Source organism: Herpailurus yagouaroundi, unplaced genomic scaffold (assembly GCF_014898765.1).
Source record: "Herpailurus yagouaroundi ecotype Mexico unplaced genomic scaffold, PumYag 222, whole genome shotgun sequence".
In the NCBI taxonomy this organism is placed as follows: Eukaryota; Metazoa; Chordata; class Mammalia; order Carnivora; family Felidae; genus Herpailurus; species Herpailurus yagouaroundi.
The window spans coordinates 19,652,167-19,668,425 of record NW_024412453.1 but is presented as its reverse complement, the minus strand read 5'-3'; the positions used below and the strand labels follow the sequence as shown (position 1 = coordinate 19,668,425).

The following is a 16,259-nucleotide window of genomic DNA, read 5'->3' as shown; positions in this document are numbered from 1 at the left end:
AAAAAAAAAAGAAGAAGAAGAAAGAAATTGTTCAGAGTAATCCAAGGGAGCCGGTGGTTGATACAGGAACATTCAGCGACTGCTTGCTCTTACAGAGATGGCAGCTGGAGCCGGTTCAGCCTCGAGTCATGAAGGATTGGGTTGGAATGTCCGGGACATTCCAGCCAGGTGGTCCCGTCACCCTGCACTTGAACCCTCCGTTCATAGCTGCTTGTGTTTCCTCTGCATTGGCCCCAGCCCTACCGACACCCGTTCCATACGAAGCCTTTTGAATTTTCAAAGACGTCACACGGCAGAATTTAAATCTCACTTTTCAGGACTGTTTATTTTTGATCCCAGTATAAACATAACCCTTGTAACCGTTTGCTCAAGGTGAGGCCTTGGTGTTGCTCACAGGGTAATAATGTCGTCAGGCAATGAGGTGGCTCAGCCTAGGACTAGGTAGCCCACATGTAACATTTTTGTGTTATTTCTCCACATTTGAAAGAAGTTTTTCCTTCCGGATACCAGATAGGGTTTGTTCTCTTTTTCTGTAGGACTTTGTGCCGTGTGTGCCTGTTGCCATCTCCAGGCCTCTCTGGGGCCCCGGGCGAAGGCATGGGGGAGGGGAAGGGCACGTGCGATGCTGGAAAGCCCAGCCTGAGACGTGCAGAGCCGATGGTTTGAGGGGTGCCCAGCCTGTCTTGGGAGGAGCCCACGGTGAGGGGCCATGCAGTGTCCGGGGGCCAGGGAGCCTTATCCCAGCTGGACCGCTCCCGTGGCCGTGGTCTCATTGTGGTCTTGGGCACCTGGTGTCCCTGGATGTCCACTCATATCCTGAACGTGGTTCTCCAGTCTTCCCATCAATCTGGGTACAGTCCAATCTCTTTTCAACAAAGTGCCTTTCTATCTAAATTTGCTAAGATCTCTTGAGCAAGGAAGAAGCTTGCAGACACAGAGGCTAGGTAATACGGCCAAGGTGCCCCAGATAGGGCGTGAACCTCCAAGTCCAGCCGCTCCGCTCCGCTGGACTGTGCCCTTCCTCGTGACTTAAATCAAGAAGAAAGAAATTAATTTTTTTATTTTGGTGCTAATAATCTTTCTCTTTTTTTAAACTATCATATTGGTTTTGTTTTTGTTATTGACAACATGCACAACACTGGAATTGTGTTATTATTTTACTTAATGTCCATAGATATGCACTAAAAATGTTTACATTTAAGAAAAATCACACATTATGTAAGTCCTATGTAAACATAACCCCTTTTCAATATGTTTTCCTGCTTTGTTTCACACATAAATAGCAGTTTACAAAGTTATAAAACTATCCGTTTTTTTAATTTTTTTAATGTTTATCTATTTTTGACAGAGAGACAAAGCATGAGCAGGGGAGGGGCAGAGAGAGAGGGAGACACAGAACCCAAAGCAGGCTCCAGGCTCCAGGCTCTAAGCTGTCAGCACAGAGCCCAACATGGGGCTCAAACTCATGAGCCATGAGATCATGACCTGAGCCAAAGTCGGACGCTTACCTGACTGAGCCACCCAGGTGCCCCAAAACTGTCAGTTCTTACGGCCCAAAGTACATACAGGTTCTGGAGCATGACAGAATGTTCTCTTTATGATTATGATTTGTTTTGTTTTGTTTTGAGAGAGAGAGAGAGCATGAGCAGAGAGAGGGGCAGAGGAGAGAGAGAGAGAGAGAAAGAGAGAATCCCAAGCAGGCTCCATGCTTAGCATGGAGCACAGTGCAGGGCTCAATCCCACGACCCTGGGATCATGACCTGAGCCAAAGTCAAGAATCAGACACTCTGACTGAGCCACCCATGAGCCCCCTCTCTTTATGATGATTTCATAACTAGCAACATGTACTGTTACAGTGCTTATCTCAGTCCAATGACTTATAATCAACCACAAGAGGTTATTGAGCCAGTATCACCAATAATACACCCATCAATGCACTTGCTGAAAGATACACGTGTTTAAAAAGTTAAAATAGGGGGCGCCTGCGTGGTCAGGCAGTTAAGCATCCGACTCTTGATGTCAGCTCACGTCATCGTCTCGTGGTTTCATGAGTTCGAGCCCTGTGTTGGGCTCAGCACTGACAGTGTGGGGCCTGCTTAGAATTCTCTCTCTCTCCCTCTCTCTCTCTGCGCCTCCCCAACCCCTCAAAATAAATAAATAAACTTAAAAAAAAAAAAAGGTTTTTAAGGGCACCTGGTTGGCTCAGTTGGTGGAGTGTGTGACTCTTGATCTCAGGGTCGTGAGTTAGAGCCCCATGTCAGACACACATTACTTTAAAAAAAATAAAAAGTCAAAACAGTCAAATGGCTACATTTTAAAAACAACAGCAGAGAAAGCTGCTGTTTGTTTGTTTGTTTTATATAGACAGAGCTGGAGAGGGGCAGAGGGAGAGAATCCTAAGCAGGCTCTGTGCTGTCAGTGTAGGACCCAACGTGGGGCTTGAGCTCATGAAACGTGAGATCACGACCCAAGCCGAAATCAGGAGTTGGATGCTTAACCTATGGAGCCCTCTAGGCACCCCAGTTTCAGATCAGTTTGTGCCCTTGCACATGTCTTAGTGGCTGGTTCAGTTTTAGATGCCAGCATCTGTCATTTCAAATGATGCTTCCCACAAAAATGTCTCCTACGGCTGCTTCCCTAGCCCACAGCGGTAATGGTTTACTCCCAGCTGAGCCTCTGGGGAGGGGAGCTCACCTCTGGAAGCCCTGGGCTCCTGTTCCCGCATCTCTGATGCACGGCCAGGTTGTAGATGCCGACAAGAGGCACATCACCCGACCTCCTGTTACTGGTGACCATATGGAGGGTTTTTTCCCTTTCTGCTTCTAAGTCTTGTCACGGAAACAGGCAGTGGTGTGGGGGAAATGTGTGTTCTTTCAGCTGGGCTCCCAAATCAAAAGCCAGGTCATTGAGAAAATGACGATATTCCCTCTGTTCTTGCCATGAGATGCACCATTTGGTCTCATTTAGCAACGTAAACCATGCAGGGGAGACAAGGGAATACTCTGGGCTTAGTTTCCACATAATTTTCGGATTGATCACTCGGCTCTTCTAACCAACTGAGATAACAGGCCAACTGCTCCAGTCACATTTTAAAAACACACTTTATGCCTGACAGTGCACAGAATATTTCTGGAGGGAGCCATAAGAAACCAGTAGCAAGCTTCCCCTCAAGCCTGAGGGCCGCAGAAGGGAGTGAGCTTTATACTTCTGCACCTTTCGGAGATGTATCATGTGTATTTACTGCTGACGTAAAACCCCAAACAACATCTGTAATCACTGTTTGCCACTGTCTTCTGTTGTTAGTCTTAGGGACCCGTGTAGCTTAGGGATTCAGAGACTGATCAGGGAAGGAGCAGTCCAGCCTCCTAGGCTGGGGTCCGCATCTGGATTTGCTCTACTGAAGCTTACCAAGAATTCCAAGGAAAAGAACGCCCAGAAAACACCGTCCAGCAACGTGGTTGAAGGGAGAAGTCCTTCCCCCTTTGCTGTGCTTTCCCTCCAGGCTGGCAGTGGGAGGTGGGGTCTCCCTCTGCGTCAGGGGCCAGAAGACAGGAGACAACATCTCATTGTCACCAGTGGCGAAGGGGAGTGACCAGAGCCAGAGAAAGGCAGACTTCGTGGCCAGTACTGCTCCACTTGGCTGCTCTCTGGGATCTCCTGCATAGCATTTAACCACAGCTCCTGCCTGGAGCCACTGCCCAGATTGATTTACTCGGGGTGTGGTCGGGGTGTGGCATCAGGATTGTGAAAGTGGTTCTCAGGTGGAACCACGGCCAAGAACCAGGGCCAGGGAGGACCTGCGTCCCTCAGCCAGAGCATGTCACCAGCGGCTTCACGCTCCTTAGTCGCCTGGGCTCCGGAAAGCAGTTTCCCTGGGCAGACTGGTCAGCAGTCGGGCCCATGGCCGTCCAGAGGCTCCTCCCACAAGGTGGGTCTGGGAAACCAGGGCTGTAGGCTGGGTGTGAGTAGTTGTGTCACTCTGAATGGAGGCCTCGCTCTTACATAGTCTTGGGGTGCCTTCCCACTGTGCCCTGCTGGACACCCTGCTTCTGACAGATAAGGGCAGCTACAGCTCAGAGACCCTGAGCTTCCTGCCCTGTGTGTTGAAGCTCTGAAGTAAGAGAACGTCACAGACAGAGCTTGTAAAATGGAGTATTTTAGCATTCTGATCTCTCACTCGGTTTTCTGTCCTTTGCCAAAGGAATGTGTGCTGTACATGCGTCCACTATCCTTCCCTTGCAGACACAACATCCAGATCTTTCCCGAAGGTCAGGCCTGATCCCAGGTTCCGCTTCCGCTCTTTCCCTAGCTACTCCTCCAGACGCTCCTGCCCCACTCCCCCACCCCATGCCAGCCGCTTGCGTTTAATGAGGTCTTTGGTCATGAGTCATTGTTTGATTCTCTTGTGTCCAACTCATTACCTTGGACAGGCACACCTTTTCTGACTTCCAAGACCTTAACAGTCAAGTCTCTGCACTAGGGAGAATGCACACAGATTCGTTTGGTTTCCTTTTTAAATTGTGGTAAAACCCACTTAACGTTTAACACCTAGAACTTACCATTAGTGACATGGAATACATTCACAGTGTTTTGCAGTCATGGCCACCGTTTTTATCACCCCAGTGGGAAACCCTGCACCCACTAGCAGTCTTCCCCTGTTTGCCTGTCCCCAGCCCTGGTACCCAGCCATCTCCTTTCTGCCATTATGGGTTTGCCTGTTGCGAACAATTTCACGTAAACGGAGTCATACCACGTGCCGAGTGTGGAGTCTGGGCACCTCACGGAGCCTCGATGTTTCCAAGGTTCATCCATGTTGCCACAGGCGTCGGTGCTGATTGCTTTTTACCGCCGAAGACTATTCCATTGTGTGGATTTGCGCGTTTGCTGCATCCATCTGTTGAGGGACATTAGGGTTGTTACAAATAACGAAGCCATGAACACTTGTTTACAAGTTTTTATGTGAGTCTGGTTTCGGTTCTGTCGGGTGTATACCTACAAGTGGCATTGCTGCATCATAGGGTAATTCTGTGTAGACGTCTGAGGAGCTGTCACACTGTTCTCCACAGTAGCTGCACCGGGTCCCACGTTCTCCACATCCTCACTGACACCTGTCATCTTCCTTTTCCTTTCTTTTTTAATGTTTGCTTATTTATTTTCAGGGAGAGAATGCGGGAGTGGGAGGGGCAGCGAGAGAGAGGGGGAGAAAGAGAATCCCAAGCAGGCTCTGCGCTCAGCGTGGATCTCATGACTGCGAGATCACGACCTGAGCTGGTATCAAGAGTTAGATGCTCAACGGACTGAGCCACCCAGGCACCCCTCTCTCTCTCTCTCTCTTTTTTTTTTTAAATTAAAGCTACCCCAACCTTCCCACATAGGCCACCATTTCCATCGATACCTCAGGCTGGTGGGAGGCAGGTCGGGCGTGCCCAGACCTGCGCTGGCCAGGCTTGTTAATGTGTGACACATGGGTTTATTATTGTCAGCCTCGGCCCCAGCCCCGCCCTGCCCTCCCTGGGCTTGCCGCGGCGTCAGCAGACAGGAGACACTGGAGTGTGAGGGGTGAAAGTTTTCCCTGCCCGCTGGCTCCACACAACCGGTCTGCCAATTAAAGATTTTCTTGGGTGGCATTTGTGACACCCTAAACATTCGTGGAGCTTTTGTTTCTTGGGCCGGTGGCCCGCAGTCCCGGCTGCAGCCGGGCTGAGAGGCCAAACGCAGCGGAGCCCCGGACGGCTGTCCGGTGCGGCAACCTTTTGACTGTCCCTGTTTTGTTGACGCAGCGACCAGGAGTGGCACTCTGGGATGTGCACGCGATGATGGGCAGCAAGGACTTAGAAGCTGAAATCCATCCCTTGAAGAACGAAGACAAGAGGTTGCAGGAGAATCTGGGAAGCCAAACGACAAAGGAGGACAACCCGAAAGGCTTGCCTCGGCAGCCCGGCCTCTCCGGCTGCCGGACAGTGGCGTTTTTTCTTTCACTGTTTGTCTGCCTTTTTGTGGTGTTCGTGGTCTCGTTCATCATCCCCTGTCCGGACCGGCCCGCGTCCCAGGGGACATGGAGGGTCTACTACAACGCAGCAGGTGTGCCTGGGAGTGGGCGGAGGGGAGCGTTGAAGTCCAGGGTGGCCTGCAAGCAAGAATCAGCCCGAAGCGGCTGCCAGTCCCGCGTCCAGGTTTTTCTTGGGACCGTAAGGCCTGTAGAGCAGCCTCTCGGCAAACGTGGGGCACGACCCTGGCAGCGCGGTGGCCTGCTCTCCTTTTAGGAAGGATGGGTTGGTTCAATCAAGGAAAGCCGCCCCTTTGGTTACATTTTGGAATTTTTAAAAAATTAATAAAACAGCACCGGGCAGCACAGATAGAGGGGAGGCCGTGGTGAACTGAAATCCGCAGATCTGGGAGTCGGGTCTCCTGAAGCGCTCCGGCTAACTTGCGGGCGGCTGAGCCGGATCCAGCACACTCGGTGTCTCTCGTGAAATCCACAGTGTGGAATCGTGGCCTTTATGAAAAGCCATCGAGTCAGCCCCACTCGACACTCTGCCTCATCTCACAGTGGGGGCGCCTGCAGTGTGCACACGAGTGGGCACCGCCGAGGCTCCGTGACCGCGGCCGGGGGCGGAAGAGGGGGTTTCTCATCTAACCCCCACAGCCCGTTTTATTCAGGTTTCATGCTTCATTTTGAGGAGGAGGAATAATGTATGTCTCTGTGTTTATTTTTGCAGCTTTTGTTGAGGTATAATTTATATGTCAAAAGATTCACTTGTTTTAAGTATAGGACTCAGTGATTTTTAGCCAATTCACAGAGCACCTGTGCACCTATCAGCACATTCCAGTTGTAGCAGATTTCCGTCATCCCGACAAGATTTCTTGTCCTCCCCACTCCCCTTCCCCCAACGTAGGCAGCCACTGTTCGCTGTCTGTGTCCACACACTTGCCTTTTCTGGATACTTCACGTGAACAAAGCCACTAGACCTGTATCTGGGAGCCTGGCCTCCCGCACGGAGACAAGTCTGTCCCCCTATTCACGGCATGTCCCCCTGTTCTTTCTGGTGCTGAGCAGGGCTCCTCCATGGGGGTGGGCCGCATCGTTCATCTGTTCACCCATTGGTGGGTATTGGGTTGTTCGTCGTTTGGCTTTGCTAACGCTGCTGTGAACATTTACGGACAGTCTTTGCACGGACACGTGTTCTCATGTCTCTTGGGTAGGTTGCTAGAGGTGAAACTGTTGACGCTGATGGTAAGTTCATGCTTAGCTTTCCTGGTAAATGTCGAGCTGTATAATTATATCGGGCTGGAGAGGATTCTAGATTCTCCACGTCCTTGATAATACTCGTTGTTATCTGCCTTTCTGGTTCCAGCAGACGGTATAAAGTGGTGTCCCGTCGTGGTTTTAATTTGAATTTCTCTCGTGACCAACGATGCTGAGCATCTCTTCACAGGGTGTCTCCCATTCTTGAATCTTCTCTGGTATACGTCTATTCAAATCTTTTGCTCATTTAAAAGATAGGATTTTTTAATTTTTGAGTTATACAAGTTCTTTATATATTGTAGATGCAAGTCTTTTATGAGATACATGATCTGCAAATATTTGCAACCACTCTGTGGCTTGTCTTTGCACTTTTGTGAAGGTGTCTTCCAAAAAAGCACAAAAGATGTAAATTTTGATGTAGTCAGGTGTATGTTTTTTATTATGGATCATGCTTTTGGTGCCAAGAACTCTGCCTAATTTAAAGCCGTGAAGGTTTTTTTTCCCCTGTATTTTCTTCTAGAAACTTTATAGTTTTAGCCTTTCAACTTAGGTCTCTAGTCCACTTTTCCCCCTAAAGTTTATTTATTTATTTATCTTGAGAGAGAGAGAGCGAGAGAGAGAGCGAGCATGCGAGCAGGGGAGGGGAAGAGGGAAAGGGAAAGAGAGAATCCCAAGCAGGTTCCACATTGCTGGCATGATCACAAACCTTGAGATTATGACCTGAGCCTAAGTCAGACACTTAACCAACTGAGCCACCCAGGTGCCCCTTTCCAGAAGTTCTATCATCTCAACAGAAACTCTGTACATACAGTATTTTTCCTTTTGTATCTGGCTGCTTTCACGGAGTCTAATGCCCTTCGAGCTTGTCCGTGTCGTAACAGGTGTCAGAATCTCCTTCCATTTTATGGGAGAATCCTATATACTGTGTGTGGACTGCATCTCGTTTATCCCTTCTTCTCTTGGTGGACACTTGGCATGTTTCCACCTGGTGGCTGCTGTGAGTAATGCAGTGAACTTGGCTGTGTGGGAATCGAGTCCCTGTTGTCGGTTATTTTGGGTAAAAGTATGAGGTAGTGTCTCCTTATGGTTTTGATTTAATTTCCCTAATTGCTGTTGATGTTGAGCATCTTTCGGGTGCCATGGCTATTTCTCTCTCTTCTTAGGAGACATGTCTCTTTGAGTCCTTTGCCTGTTTTTACACTGGGTTGTGGAGTCACAGGAGTTCTCTCTCCCGGGTATCGGTCCCTCATCAGATATCTGATTTGCAAATATTCTCTCCCACTCTGTGGGTTGCCTTTTCACACTCTTGCCAGTGTCCTTTGATGCACAGAAGTTCTAAATTTTGATGAACTCCAATTTGCCTAATTTTTCTTTTGTTGCCTGTGCCTTTGGTGTCACATCCAAGAAATCATTACCAAATCCAGTGTCAGGAAGACTTTTCTCTATGTTTTCTTCTAGGAAGCTCTTAAATTTAGGTCTTTGATCCATTTGGAGTTCATTCTTGTATACGGTGTAGGATAAGGGCCCAGCTTCATTCTTTTGGTGTTTGATTTGAGTCCTTGAACGAAGGGAAGACGTAGACCCTTACGAGTGGTGGGGTGCGGACTCCTGGACCCCAGACTGATGTCGGGAGGGATTCCTTCCTGAATAAAAGGTGTTCAGAGGACGCATGTGTGCACCCCAGCGTCCTGCTGATGCCTGACATTTCATCTGTCGTGTTCGTGAAGGACACGTGTGCTCGGAAGAAGCCGCTGCTCTTATGGTGGCCTCATGCTGGCAGGTGCTAACTGGCGCCAAGCCTCAAGGAGCACAGAAGTAGGTTGAGCCAGGGGCGTGCAGCTGGCTCAGTTGGAAGAGTGTGCGACTCTTGATCTTAGGGTTGTGAGTTCAAGCCCCAGCCCGTGTTGTGCGTAGAGATGACTCAGGAAAGAAAAGAAAAATTAAAAAAAAAAAAAAAAAAAAAAAGAAGTGAGTCATGTCAGACTTGGCCTGGCTTTTACACCGGGCACGGCCTGAGGACTATACTCTGTGGTTTTCTTTCTCAGTCACCTATGACTTTCTGGCTACAGAAGACATAAACAGGGACAGGATCCAAGACGTTCTCTTTCTGTATAAAAATAGCAACAGCAGCAACAATTCCAACCTGTCCTGCGCTGACGAAGGTAACTGTTTTTATCTGAAAAAGGAGGAACTTGCCGTGGGTGGAGGGATCCTCCCCCCTTTGCCACCTTTGAGGAAAACAGATGGTGGCGTTTCTGTAACCCGGCACGTTGCCCTTCCCAGCAGGACTAGGAGGAGACAAGGGGGCAGCCCTGGTCCCAGCACCCTGGCCTCCGTGCGGCTCCTGACCCCATGGGGCCAGCACTAGGGTCCCCGTGAGCCCAGTGGTAGCGGCCTGGGCCCGGGAGTGGGGTGTGGGGAAGAGGGCCTGTCGCGCCCCACAGAGTTGGGTCTCTCCCCTCCAGGCTTTTCTTCCCCCTGCACCTTTGTGGCCGCTGTGTCAGGGGCCAATGGCAGCGTGCTCTGGGAGAGGCCCGCAGCCCAGGACGGCGCCCTTGTGCAGTGTGCTGTCCCACAGCCACAGGGCGGCAGGACATCGTCTGCCTGCATCCTCGTGGGCAGACCCAGTTCCTTCGTCGCTGTGGACGTGTTCACAGGTAGGCGGCTCCGCACGGGAGGTCCCACACCAGGCAGCCCTCAGGAGGTTCAGCCGTGTTCTCGGGGCCAGTAAGACGGTTTCCAGAGTGGGAGGGAGCCTCCGTGGGGACACCGCCTCCTGGCAGTCAGGCCCTGCTACCCTGATGTAGCCGTCACGTTTCACCCTGTCTTGGCACCTCCTGGTTCAGTCTTGCCAGGCCAGCGGAGACGGGGAGCTCAGAGGGGCTGCCCTTCGCAGCACCCAGGCCAGCGCCTGGGTTGAGCCCACAGGGGAGGTCCTGGCCTCCCAGGGCTCTGGATGCACGGTGTCTGTACCCGGGCCTTAATGTAACAGGCTGTGGTTAGCCCCATCCCTCACCGGGGTCTTCTGGAATTCTGCGCCTTGACGCTAGATGTGCTGAGCATTAGCATTTCCCTTACCAGTTGTGGTTTTGAGGGTATAGAGGAAAACAAAGAGCAGCCTGGAAAACTTTAAGAACAGAGGAATTCGTCTTAAGAAAGAGCGTGGACAAGATTGTACCTGGGTAAGAAAGAAGCCGTCCTGTCAGAGCTGGGCTTCTGTGGGTCCAGCCATAAGCACGCACCTTCCTTCTCTGCCTCCTGTGCGCAGGCGCCTTCATGGAGGCCAGGGGTCCACCTGTGATCCCAGCGGTAGTCAGGGGTCCTGAGGCGCTTGGGAAGTGTCGAGGTCAAGCCCTGTCCATCCAGGCGGGAGGGTCAGGATTGGCCTTCAGATGTTCTAGAACCAAACGTGAGAAGACATGGATGAAAAACAAAGGAAGACGGAGCTCTTTGGTTCCAGAAACAATGCATCTGACACCCTGGTGCGTGACCGCATCTTGGACAGCCAGTGGTGTGCACGCTGCACTTGCCTTTGGCTTCCCACCGGCGGGCGTTTCTATTTCTCCGTGTGGGTGCTGTGCGACTGCCAGGACGAGGCAGAAGGGGATTTCGAGGCCAGCGCTCAAGCGACATGTTTGGTTTTAGGGGAGACCCTGTGGAGCCACCCCAGTAGCTTTGGAGGGAACGCTTCCAGCCTGAGCTCTTTACTCCGACTGCCCGACGTCGATGCTGACGGGGCTCCAGACCTGCTGGTTCTCACCCAGGAGGAGAAGGAGGTACCGCTCCCCCCACCAGCTGGCTCACCGCGGCCCACTCACCATCAGGCCTCTTCTCTGCCCTTGGTCCACTTTCACTTTTTTTTTTTTTTTTTTTAACGTTTATTTATTTTTGAGACAGAGAGAGAGACAGAGCATGAACAGGGGAGGGGCAGAGAGAGAGAGGGAGACACAGAATCGGAAGCAGGCTCCAGGCTCTGGGCCATCAGCCCAGAGCCCGACGCGGGGCTCGAACTCACGGACCGCGAGATCGTGACCTGAGCTGAAGTCGGACGCTTAACCGACTGAGCCACCCAGGCGCCCCGGTCCGCTTTCACTTCTTGGCAGAACTTGGGTCTGACCATTGGTCAGGGGCCTCACTCAGGGCCCTGTGCTCTTGGTACCTGCCGACTGGCCAGCTGGGGCGGCTCTGTCCCTGTTGGGCAGCTTCTGGGCCTTCCCAAGAATGGCAGAGCCATTTGGGCCAGTGCAGCCTCGGGGGTGGGGCCCTGTAGGCTGGCATGGGGCTGCCAGCGTCTCCCAGGAAGGTTTTACCCCCCTCTCCTCTGTGTTACAGGTTAGCGGCTACATCTATTCAGGCAGCACTGGTCACCAGATTGGCCACCGAGGCAGCCTTGGTGTGGGTGGGACCAGTGGCTCCCTCCTCCATGTCACCAGGATGGGTGCTCACTACATCCTTTTCCCTTGCGGTATGTCGTGCCTGCCGTTTCCAGGACTGTCCCTCTCACGGAAGCCACGCCCCTCTGAGAAAGCAGATTGGGGGTGGGGTTGGGACCGTGGGGAGGCATATCAACTCCTACCCTTACAGGAGAGACACGAGTTGGTCACTGACAGGCTCAGAAACCAGAGGGTCTCCGCACCCAAGGCTCAAGGAGGACACCTGTGTCCCGGCAGCAGGGCTCGTGAGGGGACTCCTTCCTGCCAGCAGCAACTCGAGGCACTTCTGTGTTTCCAACAGCAAGCTCCCTCTGTGGTCGCTCTGTGAAGGGTCTCCATGAGACGGTGACCGGGAGAGGGAGCCCACTGAAGAGAGACCCGCTCTGGGAGGGCATGCTCAACGCCACCACCCACGGGCTGCTTTGGCGCAGGTTGGTCTGGGTGGCGGATGGCACAGGTGGTCCCGTCCCAGTGCTTGGAGCCGTCGAGCAGGCCAAGGGGCGAGGCCCTGCCTGGTGCTGGGCTCCAGGGCTGCCCTGGGCTCAGACTCAGGAAGCGGGCCTACAGCATCTCAGAAAAGGCCAACGGGAAGGTAGGTCCCCGACAGTGGGCTCACCCTCATCTCTGTACACAGCCAGGGTCCTGACTCCTCTTAAACCAGAGAAGCAGGGAGCGTGGGCTGAGCCGGGAGCTGGAGAGACTCAGCCCAGCAAGCAGCCCGTGGGGGTGGGTCCTGCCTACCTCTGTGTCCCAGCCGCATGCCTCTGGCTCTCTCCTCCCTTAGCCCTGGAGCCATCCGCTACCTGATGACCGTTCCAGGGAAAGTGGGTGAGGACCTCCTCCTCGTGAGTTCAGAAGCCTGTGTGCTGTTGGACGGGCAGGAGCTGGCACCCAGGTGGATCTTCAGCACAGCCCGGGTCCTGAGGTACAGCGTCTTTCTCCAGGAACCGCGCAGCGATTGCAGGCCAGGCGCGCTCAGCCTGTCCCTTGGCTGCAGCCCTGGGACGAGGCCTGCTGTTGGTGGGGGGATGCCTGTGTGCTTCTGCCCAAAGCCTCTTGCCCATCACCTGGTGACACTGTGTCACCCCTCTTGCACTGGAGGAGCCGGTGCAGTCCTTTCAGCCCTGGCCTCAGCCTCCGTGCTGGCCCTGGTGTGGGCAGGTGTGGCCAAGGGGAAGACCGGGGGGTATACCAGTTCCCAGGTATTTCCTCACAGAGGTCCTGTGCGAGCTCTCCTGCCCTGTCTTCTTGCAGAAGACCCATCCTTGGCTACTACAAACCTGACACCTTGGCTGTGGTCATTGAAAATGGAACCGGCATTGACAGACAGGTTGGCTGCACCTGCTTTCGAGGCCCCACCTTTGTTCATAGTTGAGGGACGTTAGTCCGCACAGCCCACGGGGCCGCTCTGGAAGACTGAGCCGGAACAGGAGAGGCCTCAGCGAGATACCTTGGTGGCCCTCGGGGAGTAGCTCCTCCGGGGCTGGCCTAGCTGGGGCCCGTGGGCCTGTGCAAGCCCCACCTGCAACCCTCTACACTGTCCCCCTCCCACCCTAGATCCTGCTCCTGGACCTCAGCACAGGGGCCGTCCTGTGGAACCAGGCCCTCCCGGGCCTCCCCGGGGACCCGCAGTCCGCCAGCCTGCCAACCGCAGACCACCGCTCAGCCTTCTTCTTCTGGGGTCTCCACGAGCTGATGGGCACCAACCAGACAGCACAGGTGGGGCAGGCGCAGAGGGGACACGCCCATGCCAGGGCCAGAGACCAGAGGCCAGGCTTGGGTGCTGCCTTGAGGCACCCGGGAGCTAAATGGGTGGCTGCATGTGCACACATAAATAGAAGCCATGGGACGGTGGGTGGGCCACAGAGGAGGCCAGGGCCGACGTCAGCCTCAAGCAGGTGATGGGGATTGGGGAAGAAGTGGGGGTACGTCAAGGAGGGCAGGCGCAGATTTCCAACCAGAGCATTCCTGAGAAGGATCAGGGTCAGGTCAGAAGAAAAGGAACGGAAGGTGGGTGCAGAGTGGAGGACCCTGTGGACACAGCTCTGGGCAGGGTCACTCTGTCGCGGTGTCCTGTGACGGCAGGCACAACATGGCCCGGCAGTGAGCCAAGGACGCTTAGTTTCTCCGATCTGGCGCTGGTGACAGCCACGGCGGGCCTCATCGGCTTCACGCTCCATTGCCGTTTCTTGCTCTAGGAGCCCGGAGACACCCAGCACAGCCTGTACATGTTCCACCCCACCGTGCCCGGCGTCCTGCTGGAGCTGGCCAACATCTCCGCCAACATCGTTGCCTTCCAAGGTGAGCGCGGCCTCGTGTGGGCCGAGGGCCTGCCTCCTGCCGGGTCTCCTCTGGCTGGTCCTGATTGCCACGACGGCTGTGTCTCCTGTAGCGGTCCTGTTTGAGCCAAGCCGCCACGCTGCCTACGTCCTCCTGACGGGCCCCACTCGCCAAGACGCTCCTGGCGTGGTCTCTGTAGCCAAGCACAAGGTGCGGGACCTCGTCCCGAGCAGTAGGGTGGTTCGCCTGGCCGAGGGCGGGCCTGACAGTGACCAGGCGGTCCGGGACCGGTTCTCCCGCCTGCGGTACCGCAGCGAGGCCTAGACGCCTGGTGGCCAGCGAGGTGCGAGGGGCTCCAGCTGCTGAGATTAAACACCGTGGGACATCGGTCTTTCGCTCGGTTTGCACGCTGACCCCTCTCGTCTCCGTCGTGCCCAGGGACGTGCGTGGGTGAGGGGATGGCCGGGCCTCTCCCTCATGCGCCGCACACCACGTCCCCGCAGGTCCTCGCTCTGCCCCACTGGGGTCCTGCTCATGGCCGGCTGCCTTCACCGTGGCCTCTCTGGGCTGCCTTGGGCACAGCTGGGCCCTACAGCACCACTCTCACTTGTCCACACCTGGCTGGAGGGGCCGGGGCTTTGGGAAGAGCCCCAGCCTGCAGAAGTCCCCTCCCTCGTCCCATCTGCACCCACCCTGTCTGCACATCTCCCTGGGGCCTGCGGTGGCCTCAGGGCAACAGCCAGGCCCTGAGGCCATTCCAGCTTCTGGCCTTTCTCAGAGCAAAGGGGGGGGCTAGACTCTGGTGTGGTTGGTGGACACTTGCCCTGGGGGCCCCTTTGACAGGCCCGTGAGGAATGGGATGCCTTGGAGCCGTGAGGCTGGCCTGCTGCTCATGGACGCGCTGAGGGGCATTTTCACCCCTGTGCTGTGAATGTCGCGAGGAACCGGCCGTAAGGCCCACACTGGGGTCAGTCTGTACCCCCTCAACACACACTGGAGCTGCTTGTCCCTCGGGGGTCCCTACACCCCTGGCCAGTGCCTGGCCTCCTCCTGGTGCTCAGAAGTCCTTGGCCGGCAGTGTCACCTGATGCAGGACTCACCTCTGTGCCTTGCTGTGCCCCAGGCCTACCGCGGTGCTGTGTGGGGCTCAGTGTGCCCTGATGACCCTGAGTACCACCGGAAGAAGCCGGAATAAATGATTTGCACTGAGAGCATGTGCCTCATGTGTGTCTGCTCCAAAGGGGTGAAGGGGATTTGGTGCTGGTCAGGCTGCTGGATCACGGAAGAGGTGGGGGACCCTCTACCCGGTTCCCGTCCAGATGAGCAGTGGGGACACGAGGAGCTTTGCTTCTTGGCCTCTAAGTGCAGCTCAGGTTTGAAGACCCCTCCCTGGTCTCTCCAGTTCAAGTCAGGAACCCAGCCTGTGGACGTGGATATGCCCCCAGCGGGACAGGCAGGGTCCCCTGAGCACCCCTGTGTACTCCAAGGGCAGCTGTGCAGGCAGCAGGAGCCTGGGCAGGGGGGGGCTTCAGGGAGACACCGCTCTGGAACCGAGGTGAGGGCGCTTATCCGAGAATCCTGCGGGAACCTCCCGTGTGCACGTAGGTATGGAAAGCCCCGTTTCCCAGCTGCACAGACAGGAGCCTGGGAGGGACAACGCCGGGGGGGCACCCTCTGCCACGGAGCAGGCCCCTCGTTGCGGAGAGAAGCCGCCCGGTCCGCACAGCCTCAGGCCCCGCAGGGTTGTGGTGGCAAGTCCACGGACAAGAATCCCCGAGAGTGGTGCAGGGCTGGGGGCCGCCCGCAGCAGTGCCGGAGGAGCCTGAGCGGGAGGGACCCCCGCCCACCCCCCACCCCCCACCCCCGCAGGTCCTGGGGCCGGGGGCAGGGGTTAGGCGCGGGCTCCAGGAGAGGCCTGCACTGGGGGGCATCTCGCTCCACGGACTTGTGCCTCCGATCGCTCTGGGGCCCTGACCCAGCCAGGCTCCCTGGGACTCGGGCCTGGCCAGGAGTTGCTGACCGGCACCAAGGGCCCGCCCTCCCCACTGGAGCACTCGGCCATCCTTGTCCTGCCAGAGCACGGACGCCGTTCCCCACCGTCTCCTCTGAAGACCCCCGAGTCTGCGCCTGAGTCCTCTGCTCCCCACGTGGGACCCTGCGTGCCGACGTCTTTGACGCCTGGACGTTCCCCCCCTCCCCCGTCCCCCGCCACTGCCCGTCTCGCAGACACCTCATGCGCCACACGCCTCGCGGACACGCCCCACGCCTCGCGGACACGCCCCACGCACACGCCTCACCGG

The 16,259-nt window shown here is 55.2% G+C and overlaps 1 protein-coding gene and 1 long non-coding RNA gene across 4 annotated transcripts in view; one reads left to right on the top strand and one right to left on the bottom strand.

Moving 5' to 3' along the window:
* FAM234A (family with sequence similarity 234 member A) overlaps positions 1-15,167 on the top strand; it is a 16,584-nt gene extending 1,417 nt beyond the window's left edge. For all 3 annotated transcript variants that reach the window (XM_040459579.1, XM_040459580.1, XM_040459582.1), the window contains 11 exons: positions 5,781-6,081; positions 9,292-9,408; positions 9,712-9,903; positions 10,892-11,022; positions 11,579-11,711; positions 11,981-12,110; positions 12,464-12,604; positions 12,934-13,009; positions 13,237-13,398; positions 13,878-13,980; positions 14,072-15,167. In XM_040459579.1, coding sequence (XP_040315513.1) covers positions 5,814-6,081; positions 9,292-9,408; positions 9,712-9,903; positions 10,892-11,022; positions 11,579-11,711; positions 11,981-12,110; positions 12,464-12,604; positions 12,934-13,009; positions 13,237-13,398; positions 13,878-13,980; positions 14,072-14,283 — 1,665 coding nt within the window. In that variant the 5' untranslated portion in view covers positions 5,781-5,813 and the 3' untranslated portion in view covers positions 14,284-15,167. The remainder of the gene's footprint in view (positions 1-5,780; positions 6,082-9,291; positions 9,409-9,711; positions 9,904-10,891; positions 11,023-11,578; positions 11,712-11,980; positions 12,111-12,463; positions 12,605-12,933; positions 13,010-13,236; positions 13,399-13,877; positions 13,981-14,071) is intronic.
* LOC121019796 (uncharacterized) lies at positions 4,552-12,522 on the bottom strand. Its single transcript, XR_005785781.1, has 3 exons — positions 12,421-12,522; positions 10,425-10,643; positions 4,552-4,894 (listed from the first exon to the last, which is right to left on the bottom strand). It is a non-coding gene; the product is annotated as an uncharacterized LOC121019796 (long non-coding RNA).
* Positions 15,168-16,259: the final 1,092 nt, after the last annotated feature.